Source organism: Vipera berus (genome assembly GCF_964194415.1).
Source record: "Vipera berus genome assembly, chromosome: 1".
NCBI lineage: Eukaryota > Metazoa > Chordata > Lepidosauria > Squamata > Viperidae > Vipera > Vipera berus.
This window is the reverse complement of record NC_138202.1, coordinates 23,044,887-23,057,554: the sequence shown is the minus strand read 5'-3', so window position 1 is coordinate 23,057,554 and position 12,668 is coordinate 23,044,887. Positions and strand designations below refer to the sequence as shown.

General features: G+C 41.9%; 1 protein-coding gene across 1 annotated transcript in view; it reads left to right on the top strand.

Moving 5' to 3' along the window:
- VCPKMT (valosin containing protein lysine methyltransferase) overlaps window positions 1-2,464 on the top strand; it is a 43,483-nt gene extending 41,019 nt beyond the window's left edge. The window contains exon 6 of the mRNA XM_081336090.1: window positions 1,939-2,464. Within this exon, the coding sequence (XP_081192216.1) occupies window positions 1,939-1,968 (30 nt within the window). The 3' untranslated portion in view covers window positions 1,969-2,464. The remainder of the gene's footprint in view (window positions 1-1,938) is intronic.
- Window positions 2,465-12,668: the final 10,204 nt, after the last annotated feature.

Genomic DNA, 12,668 nt, shown 5'->3' with positions numbered 1-12,668 from the left:
TAAAACCCCTCAGCCTGGGCCAAGTTTTCAGGTCCTGGCGAAATGAGCGAAGGTCAGGGGCAGTCCTAAGTTCCATTGGGAGTTGGTTCCATAGGGCTGACACGCCCACAGAGAACGCTCTTCCCCTGGGAATAACCCACCGGCATTCCTTAACTGGCGGTATCCTGAGAAGGCCCTCCCTGTGGGAGCGCACAGGACGAAGGGAGCTTGATGCCGGCAGCAGGTGTTCCCTCAGATAACCCGGACCCAAGCCATTTAGGGCTTTATAGGTCACCACCAGCACCTTGAATCTCACTCGAAGGGCAACTGGAAGCCAATGCAGCTCGCGGAGTAGAGGTATTACATGGGAGTATCGGGAAACCCCCATCACAACTCGCGCGGCCACATTCTGCACCAGTTGAAGCCTGCGAGTGGTCCTCAAGAGCAGCCCCATGTAGAGAGCGTTGCAGTAGTCTAAACGGGAGGTCACGAGCGCATGAGTGACTGTGCGTAGGGCATCTCGGTCCAGATAGGGTCGCAACTGGCGCACCAGGCGAACCTGGGCAAAAGTCCCCATGGTCACGGCTCCTATGTGGTCTTCAAAATTGAGCCGTGAATCCAGGAGGACGCCCAAGTTGCGAGCCCTATCAACGGGGGGTAACACCTCACCCCCCATCATTAAACATGGAATAGTCTGGTTGACCCGAGATGCCGGCATGCACAGCCACTCAGTCTTGGCAGGATTGAGATGAAGCCTGTATAAGTTAACTATGACACTAATGTTGAGGCTAACTGCATATTATGCTTGAGAATATTTTTGGAAACTTAACAACTTAGATGATATGAAATTTGCTGAAACACTCCCAGAGTTTTGACTCCAGGGACAACAGGAGTATGATATAAATGCCTAAAACACATAAGACTTTCCAGTGCATTCTGGCTTGCTCACAAAATAACTGTCACTGTAAGAATGGCTAATCTAGACAAAATCATGTAATTGTTCTGTTCTCCTCACCTCACGATTTACCATCCTAGTTTAACTTGATCTGGGCACAGGGGCACACTTCCAAGCAAAACATTATTTGCAGCCTCCTGCTATTTTTATTTTCTAAGAATGCCTCTGAGGCCATTCTTGCAAAATGAAGATGATGTTGGAGTGTTCTACTTTGCTTGGCGGTATTCATCTTTGCCACTTACTTTTTAATTAAAATGTACTTTAAATAATTAAGTGCAGGAAACTAGGGAGCCTGGCAACACCAAGGGAAGTATCTATTATTGCCATAGAGCTTTGGTACTATACAGATAGCTATATTTGGCTTTGATGGTGGCTGACATATTCACCATTCCTCCAGTCTTTACTTGAGTTGTTCTGAACATGCATACGGATATTTTTTTAAATGCACCTTCACAGATAGATACTTAGTTCTGTAGGCATATGATTTCCAGGTAAAAATATATGGTGGAATTCAAAGAGTTATTTGCATTAGAATGAAGATCCTTAAGGTTGCCATGTATGAACAGTATCCTGGGCACATGGAATCACAGAATCATAGGGTTGGAAGGGACCTTGGAGGTCTTCTAGTCCAGCCCCCTGCACAAGGCAGGAGTCCTTATACCATCCCAACAAATGTTGTTTCTTGAAAACCTCCAGTGATGGAGTACCTATAATTCTGGGATGCAAGCTGTTCCACTGATTAACTGCTGTGTCACAAAATTTCTCCTTAGTTCCACGTTGAATCTCCCTCTGATAAGCTTTCATCCACCACTGCTTGTCTTGTGCTCAGATGCTATGGAGAATAAATCGGTGCCTTCTTTCCTGCGACAGCCCTTCAAATATCGGAAGACTCCCCTGAGCCTTCTCTTCATTAGCCTAAACATACTTAGCTCCCTTAATTCATTGTATGATTTAGCCTCCATATTCCTTATCATTTTTGTTGCTTTTCTCTGCATTCTTTCTAGGGCCTCAGCATCTTTTCTGAATCGTGGTGACCAGAACTGGACACAGTATGGCCTCACTAGCACAGTATAAAGAGGTCCTATTGTTTCCAGTGATTTTGATACTACCCATCTGTTAATGCAGCCTAGACCACTGGAAAGTATGATATTTTCAAGAAATCTGCTACACAAGGAATGCGTGGAAGAGAAGATGCATCTGATTGATCGGTTGTAAACAATGTTTGCTAGTATCTTATTGATGAGGATTTAGTTAATTTTAGCTTACCATTTTGAATACTAACTATCCAGTTTTCTTGATCTCAATGTATACAATACTAAATATCCAGACAATTGGTTTAAATAAGTGGGATGGATGTATTAACTATGAATTTGCATGCTTTATGAACACAACCACCGAGACACTAATCATGGCAAAATTAAAACTGATTGTCAATCCAATTTGCTTAAGTTACTATACCGTGTTTACCCCAAAATAAGACCTATCCCAAAATAAGGCCTAGCTTGATTTTTACACATGTGCCCAATATAAGCCCTACCGCAAAAGTAAGCCCTAGTTTTGGGGCCAAGTGCAAGCATAAAAATCATGCTAGAGCAGGGGTGAGGGGGTGGAGCTGCCCCATGCGTCCTGCACCTGCTTACCTTAGGACTGCTGCAGCCAGGCCTTCCACACCCCGATGCTTGTCATGCCGCTGCCTGACTACTTCTGCGACCGCTTGCAGCCACATGCCACGTAGTGCATCACGCTGCTGCATGCAAGAGCCCGTGAGACTCATCGCACTGATGATGATGCTGCAGCCACTTGGGGCAAGAGGCTGCAAGGTTTGTTGCGTTGATTGTGCCGCTGCTGCCGCTCGCAGATAGAGGCCTTGATGCTCATCACACCAATCATGCTACTGCCTCCTGCTGTGACAGTGGCAGTGGTGTGATTGGCGCGATGAGCCTCGAGGCCTCCTGCTGCAAGTGGCAGCAGTGGCACAATGCGTAGGCAGCCACAGAAGAACTCGGGCAGCAGCATAATAGGTGTCGGGGCCTGGGAGGCCTGGCTGCGATGGTCCTAAGGTAAGCGGGTAAGACATCCCAAAAAAAATAAGACCTGGTGCCCCTTTTGGAGGCAAAACAATGTAAGTCTGGGTCCTATTTTGGCGGAAACACGGGTAATAAGTATTTAGTAATAGTAGAAATTATTGGTCTGAACAGCTGTTAATTAGAATGTGCAAACAGAAACTAGTGGGGTTACTTGGATAATTCAGGAAAGCAGGATTAAGAAAACAAGTATAGTTCAAGCTATTCCATAAGTAGCGATGGGCTGTTCAAAGTAATATGGCATCCTTTATGAAGCTGGCATCATTGCTGCCATGATTCCGACAAATGAAACTCTTCCAAGAACTTCAAGGCATCTTCATATATTGTCAAAGCAAGAACATCCAGTGTTAGCAGCATTGACAATTGCATTTATTCAGCTAATACAGTAATTAGATACTTAACTATTATGGACACTGAGAAACCAAAACTATTGGCCATTATGGACAACAAGTATTTATTTTCTATTAGGTGCCTGATAGCATTACCTGCTTTCTTAAATAATATTTGGTAATGCTAGGTCAAACATAACAACATAACAGTAGATACATTCCGATGATAGGGCATCTAACAGTGGTTTAATTGTGCAAAGAATCATAGAATCATAGGGCTGGAAGGGACCTTGGAGGTCTTCGAATCCAGTCCCCTGCTTAAGCAATGAGTTTGGGTTTCCATGTTATTGAAAATAATACAATGGCTTTTTGCAGCTAGAGGAAAATGAACAGAAACATTAAAGCAAAATAAAACATGGGTTCTCTCTCTGTTCCTGTATAGAAATCATTAAAACATGTTCAAAGAAGAGCAACCTACAAACACACAGAGATACTTTGTAGCCATTCTACTTGGAAGACCATCTCCAGGTCTCTCTGTTCATGATGCAACTCTCTTAGCTATGCCACATCATCCAAATACAATAATTGAGAAGGAGTGTGAATGTTGCATGAAATATTCAGAAATTAGGAGGCATAAAATTGCATTGGCTTGCTGCATCATTTTGAAATCTGCTCCAGAAACAGGGAGATCTGCTCTGAAACTGATTTCATATTTGACCATAATCCATTAGAAATAAGATAGGACACAGGAACTGAGACCAGGAGTTTCTGCTGGCAGTCAAACCTCCAATTCATAAGGTGCACATTTTGATGTCTTGAGCTTGAGTGAATCCATTTCACATTTTTATTTACGTAGTTCAAATTTATGTGATCTCTCAGCAACCTATGTTATCTCATAGGGTTCACAATAATGAAAATATGGATTGAACTTCAAAAAAATTAAAAAGTGTTCATGAAAAAGGATTAGAATTAGATTATAACCCATTTCGTCCTTACAACTGACCAAAGGGCTGCTGCAGCACCCTGCCTGCCCCCCCCCCATCTCTCTGTCTGTCTCTCTCTCTCTCTGCCATCATGCCCTGCTGGGTCCCTACAGATTTTGGACTTGCTTCCCTGTAATCCATTGCACACTTATCTTTCGAAGATCTCCAGACCTCAACTGGAGAATGAGAACAGGTCACGCATTCCTAGGCTACATGGCTGCTTCCCGGAAGCGGCCATTTTCAGCCTACCCATAATTCCTTGCTGTTGTGCCAAAATGGCAGTTGCTTCTGGCCCAGGGATGCAAAGTTCTGTTCTGTTTCCCTAATATGATCTGCACAATGCTGAGGAAAAGTCTGGAACTGCAAGATCTTCAAAAGGTAGTGGGTGATGAGTGACAGGGGGTGGGTAGGAGGCTCAAGCCCTGTGGGGGGGACATGGGGGAAAGGCCTGCAGGGACCTGGGTGGGGGGAGAATAGGCCCAAGGGCTGTGGGGACCCCAAGAGGCAGGAAGCAGAACAAGAAGTATCACAAGGGATGGGGGAGGCCTAGAGCAGGCAGGCCTGGGTCTGCGCTAAGCTTCCCATGGCCTCTCCAAAGAAGGTCCCCTTGCTTTGCTTAATGACAACTGCATCAGGGAGAGCAGGAGTGGGGGTTGTTAAGCGAGATTGTCTCCACTTGTCTCCATTGTAGTCCTTTGCAACAGTAATGGGCAGAGTCCATTACAGCCATATATTGCACATTCACTGTTTTAACAATTATATCCCAATTATACACTATCCCCAAGAATGTTAGGCTAGCTAGTCTGATGAAACACAATTTCAATTCTTTATTCTTGTTTCTTACAAGTCTTACAAGGGTTTCTAAACCATTTCTTCATAAATATCTGACCAGACCCACACCTTAAGCTAGCAAGGTTGCTATGGGAAGGGTACTTCAGGCTTTGAATTGGAATTTTAAGATTCATAAACTTATTGACCCCAATTGACCTCAGATATTATGCAAGGACTGAAATTCTTCTTGGCATAAGATTTGTAGCAGTTTAATTAAAAGAGTCTGTTGACAGTAGAAAACGATTGTTAGGTTTCATCCTCTTGGGAGAATAAGGAAGAAACAGTGCCAGTCTGATGAAGTAAGCAACACAATAATTTCTATATTCTTTCCATCATTATTCACTTTTCATTAAGAAATGAACATAACACCCTTTAGAATTTGTAGTGCTTACATTCTCCTGTTCTTTATTCATAATAATTTCTGCATTATTTTACATTAGTATAGGCCTAAGGGATAGAATAGCATTGCAATTCTATCAGTTGCATTTCCATTCTTATAAGGAGGATTCTATTCCAAGAATCAAAAAGAGTCTCATCTAGAATAATTAATTATCAAATGACTTCTTGCTTCTGGTAGTTCCTAGATCCATAGCAAATACCAAGGCTTAGTAGCACACACACACTCAGAGACACATTATAAATATTTAGATATCTTTTTCTCTTAGAATATAGATTTAGTAACAACTTGCAGTCTCTCAGAAAATTAAATGTGTTCTGCATCAACCGGCAATTGGATATCCTAGGACTGCAACTCTCAAAACTGACACAACATAGAGATTGGAATCCCAGGGAACTGTGGTCTTAACATATCTGGAAAGTGCTAAATTGGAAATGGGAAAGGCTAATGTAGAGGATTTTATGTTACATTACATTTTAGATTTTAAAAAGAGCTATTAACAATGGCAGCTAAATGTAACTCTAACAATTAAGGATACTTGAGCCCAACAAATGCCAAACTAAATCCTCTCATTTCTTCTACATGAACACTTGACCATTTAACTGACTGCTCTTGGAGGCATTTGATTTAAATTTGAACCCAATGTTTTAATTCTTTCTTGCCTGGGCAAGAGTGATATTATTTAATTGAATATTATTAACTGCATGTTGTATACCTGTACTTAGTTTTAATGCAAGAAAACTCAAACCTGCTTTTCAGGAAAAGTAAAGCTGAAGCTGTTGGATACACATTTTATTGTACTCTCATTCTAAAGCCCAAAGAATGTGAACTGCTCTCCAATATTGAAGACTAGTTGAATACACTGTTAAACCTATAAAATTTTCAGTATTGATTTTTAAGGAAGTCAAATGGCAACAAAGCATTTAAGGTGGTATTACAGGATTCATTAGTACTACATTATATAATGTAGTAAAAATATCAATCACTATTACAGGAGACATATAACCTTACAAGAAATTTAGTTATGCGCCAATCATATAAGCTTAACAAAGAAAAAGTTTTACTGAACGAAACTGAAATTATTTCTGAGCAAAACACAAATTATATTTTAAGATGCACTGGCTACATTATAATAAATGTCTCTTTAATCATGGTTTGAAAGAACCATGTTGTTGTTAGTTGCAAAGTCGTGTCCGACCCATCGCGACCCTATGGACAATGTTCCTCCAGGCCTTCCTGTCCTCTACCATCTTCTGGAGTCCATTTAAGAACCATAACAGGCTGCAATCATACAATGCTCTAAGCCATATGTAATTAACAAGGAAAAATAACCAGATACACATACTGTAACTTATCATGCTGCAATCAAACCACATTCTTCCTCAGTACAATGTGTGAGCCTAATAATCCATATACTTTGTCTGTATCATTCGCAAAATATCCACTTTGTAGGAATTATATCCCTTTCAGTGTTAAATACAGGGGGAAGCCAACATTCCTTCCCAGAATCACTCAAGTCATAAATGTTTCACACAACTACTCTGTACAGATACAATGGATTTATAACACCAAGAAAGAACCTACTCACATATTCTACCTCCCCTTTTTTGTTGCCTTGCTCTGACTGACGCAAAACTTCTAGTTAGGTAAACCGTTTCCCCCCTATATCTAAATCAGAATCTGATGTACAGTGAATGCTAAACCACAGAATTTTGATTCAGTTGTTACAGAAACTCTGTAGTGTAAACAAGCACTGGAAAAATGAAACAAAAGAAATTATTGTAAGGTCCATTCTAATAATCCCCATGAAGATACTCAGTTGAACTAGTTAAATGACAACGAACCAGAGGAATTCTATTCACACGACTCTCGTTCATATAATGAACCTTGTTTTTACAGAATCTAAAATCATGTGATCAAATTTTACGCCTCCAGTTAATGCAGAACATTTGTCACTTGTCTTTCTGAAACTACTAAAGAGAAAAGTGTAGCACTTCAAACGCTAGCAAAGGCTTTGAGATATTTTAAGACTCATGTTTAATAGTTGCTGACAACCATATATTGTTCTACCATAACACAACTTCCCTTCTACAATTTTTATTCAAAGCTTAGTACTTTTGAGGAATGTGTTATCATAAAGATTGAGGGCAAACAATTCAACAATCTTAGTCTTCAAAGAGAGATTCAATGTCCTTCATAAGAAAGTTTTGGTATGTGGTACACAGAGCCTCCCACAAGGATGATAAACACGACCTGAACACATTTGGTCTCCCCAGCCCAGAAAAAAAAAGTAACTTAAATTGAGATGTACATTGTAACAAGCCTGCAGTACAAGACAGCACTGTAAAGCAATTTAAAAACAATGAGGTAAAAAGTTAGCTTAAGAGAATCAACCAAATAGAAAAATAATTTAGTTATAATTCAGTGGAACAGCTTGGCTTGGAAGACTGTGGGCTTTAAGACTGGAAGGTTCTCAAATTTTCTCTGATTTCAAATGCTACAGAGCCCAAAAGAACCAAATTAGATAACTGAATTATGTAAACTTAGTGGGAAAAGAGAACTGTCACTTATGTCCAAGTTACAAATTATTTCATGGCAAAGTAAAGGAGTCACAGATCCTCAGCAAATCAGTTACTCACAATGATAGCTGGATATTATGAGAATCAGAGTAATTATGGTCTTGGATCTCTTTCAATTCAACCTCTCTCCCTGCATTATTTGCTATGGGAAAAGCTAGGCGTGTTGTCTTGAACTCATGGAAAAAAAGTGGGATATAAATCTAACAATTCAAACAAAACTCTGATCTGGAAATGAAAGGTGCTTTTTACAAATTACAATTATTTCACGGTGCTGCTCTGATTCTTCAGAAGATTGCACCATTGACAACTGAAATAAATGTCATAGAATTGTTAGGGGCTAATTTACTCTTGCCCTAATTATTCCTTGATAATTAGCATATGTTGTGCATCAATTGTGCCCTTTTCTGGATTGTGAATCCTTGTACTCAGTTGCTCAGGCCCTGGTCAGGTTGTGTCTGAACTTCTGCAACATGCTGTACATTGAAGAGTATTAGGAAGTTACAGCTGGCACAGAATGTGAAATAGACAGCATATAAATTTAATAAATATTTGAATGTTCTGTAAGAGTGTAATTGCTGCAAACATAACACCTCTACTGCAAAATAGTTAAATTATTATTAGCGTGGGATAGTAATTTGGCTTATCAAGGTACCAGCCCTTTTATAGAACATGCTTGCATGCTTCCCAAGGTGTGCCACAGGAAGTGAGCTGGCTTCACACCAGAAAGATGAGCAGCTCTTCCTGCAGCATCACCAAGACACCCTTCCTTCCCGGAAGTGCCTTGCAAGTGAGCACCGTAACCAGGAAGGTTCAGAGCTGTCAGGAATCTGACTGCCTGTACAGAGCACCGGCTTTTCTCCACATCAAAGCGGTACCTATCTATCTACTTGCATAGAAGATGCTTTTGAACTGTTAGTGGACAGAAGCTGAGGCAAGTGACAGGAGCTCATCCTGCCATGCAGTGCTAGGGTTAGAACCAGCAGAGCTGAGACCATCTCCAGCGTCATTAAGCCACAGAATCACTGTGCCTCAATTGAGATAGTAGACTTGGCTGAGAGTCATTGTGCTGCTTAATTTCAGGGCAACATAGGATATATCTTTAAGAACCCACCTTTTTTATTCAGAATTTGAGAGATGCAACATGAAGAATTACTGTTACAAGTTCTGAATCAAACCTCATCAACAAATCTGATTTTCCCACCTCCCGGTCTCATTTAAATATTGCAATAAATCCATAAACAAGATTTTTAAGATTTTTATCAAGAACGGTCTCTTGCTAGATTTTTCAATGACTTTCATTCAAAAAAAAATTCCAATATTTAAATGCCAGCAATTTTGGACCAAGTAATATTAATTTATAAATAATTTCTAATTTTTGGCAAGGTCCAAATACACTTAAGATATTGTAATTCTAGAATACCTATATTCATCCCATTTCAGGTATGTATTCTTTGCATTACAATTGTCTTGAATCATATTTGGCTAAACCAACTCACAACTGATTTAAGATGCTTCCTTTTCAATGTGGATATTATACAGCCTTAGATTCTCTATAGAAAATAGTATACATAAACATACATAATAACTTTAAGGTTAAATTCTGACATCATTATCCTTAATTACAAACCTCCAGATTGACTTTTATATGTATTCATCTCAATTAATTTAGCTGTCATAGCATCAATATATTCGCCTTTTAAATAATGATGTACCTCAATAGGATCCTCAGAGGATTTACTAGTAAATATACGAAGGATCTTGCTGTATGTATCTTATTTTAGACTAATTCAACCAAAGTATCTCCTTCTAGTTTTTAATTATTTATTTGCTAATTTTTTTGCTGCCTATCTTGCTGTGGGGCTAGTCTAGAGTCTAGACAGCTTTAGTTTTAGTATTAGGAACAAGTGGCATAATAATTGCTTTTATTTATTTATTTATTTATTTATTTATTAGTTTTTATAAACCGCCCTTCTCCCGAGGGACTCGGGGCGGTGTACAGAGGAAGGAAGGTATACAGATCGAACAATAAAAATAATAAGAAACACTAATGAACACAAACTGGGACCCCAATTAACGCTATCATGCCAGGCCAGCCTGCTGAAACAGGAAAGTTTTTAAGTCGCGACGGAAGGTACGGAGGTCAGGGGCCATCCGGATTTCTGTTGGTAAGGTGTTCCAGAGGGCTGGCGCACCCACTGAGAATGCCCTCCCCCTGGGGGCCACCAGCCGACATTCCTTGAGCGGTGGCACCCTGAGGAGGCCCTCTCTGTGGGAGCGCACAGGACGGTGGGGTGCTGACATCGGCAGAAGGTGCTCCCGAAGGTAGTCCGGACCCATGCCATGTAGGGCTTTGTAAGTCATCGTTAGCACCTTGAACTTCACACGGAAGGCAGCCGGAAGCCAGTGCAGCGCACGGAGGAGAGGTGTGATATGGGAGTATCGGGAGGCTCCCAAGAGTGTCCGTGCCGCCGCACTTTGCACCAGTTGAAGCTTCCGAGTGGATCTCAAGGGCAGCCCCATGTAGAGAGCGTTACAATAGTCTAGGCGAGATGTCACAAGGGCATGGGTGACTGTACGTAAGGAATCCAGGTCCAGATAAGGCCGTAGTTGGCGAATTAGTCGAACCCGGGAGAAGGCCCCCTTGGTCACAGCTCCAATGTGGTCTTCCAGGGAGAGCTGCGAGTCTAGGAGGACACCCAGGTTGCGGGCCCTATCAACAGGGGGAAGTAACTTGTCCCCAATGTTAAGCAGTGGGACGTTCTGAATCTCCTGGTTTCCCGGTACGTACAGCCATTCAGTCTTGTCCGGGTTCAGTTGAAGCCTGTTTCTCCCCATCCATTCCCGGACCGCTTTCAGGCAGCGGGACATCACGTCTAGGGCATCACTGATATTGTTTGGAGTTGAGATAAAAAGCTGGGTGTCATCAGCATACTGATGGTACCCTACTCCAAAACTGCGAATGATCTCACCCAGCGGTTTCATGTAGATGTTGAACAGGAGAGGCGAGAGGACCGACCCCTGAGGGACTCCGCAAGCGAGAGGCCTCGGGGTCGACCTCTGTCCCCCTGTCAGCACCGACTGCGAGCGACCCTGGAGAAAGGAGGAGAACCAACGCAGAACCGTGCCTCCCACTCCCAGTCCCCTGAGGCGTCGCAGCAAGATACCATGGTCGATGGTATCGAAAGCCGCCGAGAGGTCTAATAAGACTAGGACAGAGGAATGGCCCCTGTCCCGGGCTCTCCAGAGATCATTCATCAGAGCGACCAATGCCGTCTCCGTGCTGTAGCCCGGCCTGAAACCCGATTGGTACGGGTCTAGATAAACCGCTTCATCCAGGATCTGAGGAAGTTGGTGCGCCACCACGCTCTCAACAACCTTCGCAAGGAAGCGAAGATTGGAGACTGGACGAAAGTTATTCAAAGAGGATGGGTCCAAGGTGGGCTTCTTGAGGAGAGGTCTCACCACCGCCTCCTTCAAGGCGGTGGGGAAGTGACCCTCACTCAGAGAAGCAGAGATGACCGCTAGGAACCAGCCTCGTGTCGCCTCTCGAGCTGCATAGGCCAGCCAGGAAGGGCACGGGTCCAGTAAGCATGTGGAGGAGCTTAACCTTCTCATAATCCTGTCCACTTCCTTAGGAGTTACAGGATCAAATTCTTCCCAGATGACATCGACAAGACTGTCCATGTCTTGTTCTTCCATCTCAGCCCAGTTGGAGTCCAGACCAGTTCGAATCCGAGCGATTTTATCCAGCAGATATTGACCAAATTCCTCGGCTCGACCCTGCAAGGGTTCCTCCCTCACCTCTTGGTTTAATAGGGAGCGAGTCACCCTGAACAAGGCAGCTGGGCGATTATCTGCGGACGCGATGAGGGTGGAAAAGTAGTTGGATTTTGCCACCCTTATCGCAGCGAGATAAGACCTGGTGAGGATTCTTTGTTACTACTGTAACTCAACCATGTCTAATTTTCCAAGCTACTTTCCATGATTAGTTTTAATATTTAAGTATAATTCTAAAATAGTCCTACTCTTCTAATTTGATGAGAATATAATCATTGTCCTAGAGATAAAAGGATCAATGGGTGACGCTAGAATTCAATGGCAGAAAACGTGCATTCCCCAGAACAGTATATCTAACTACAGCTCAGAGAAAAAATATTGTCTAAATGCTGTGCAGACATCAATGGTCATATCAAAAAGACAACAGAAATGTAATTTGCATTACAATGTTGAACACAAGAACATACCTTTTGGGATTTCCATGATGACACCATCACACATATATCATTTACTTCTCATCCCCATCATGGATGCTTGTGCTACTGATACTCCAGTATTATTAATCATGAATAGATGTGCTAATGGCCTGATTTGGTAACATGTGGTTTCTTAAATTCCTAGAATAGTTATAGTCAACCTGGTCATTTCCAGACCTTCTGGATACAAATCTATGGTCAATAGAGCTGTCTGGCCCAGACTGAGGGGTTTTAATTATTTAATTAATGGGGTTTTAGTTAAGTTCAGAGATTAATTT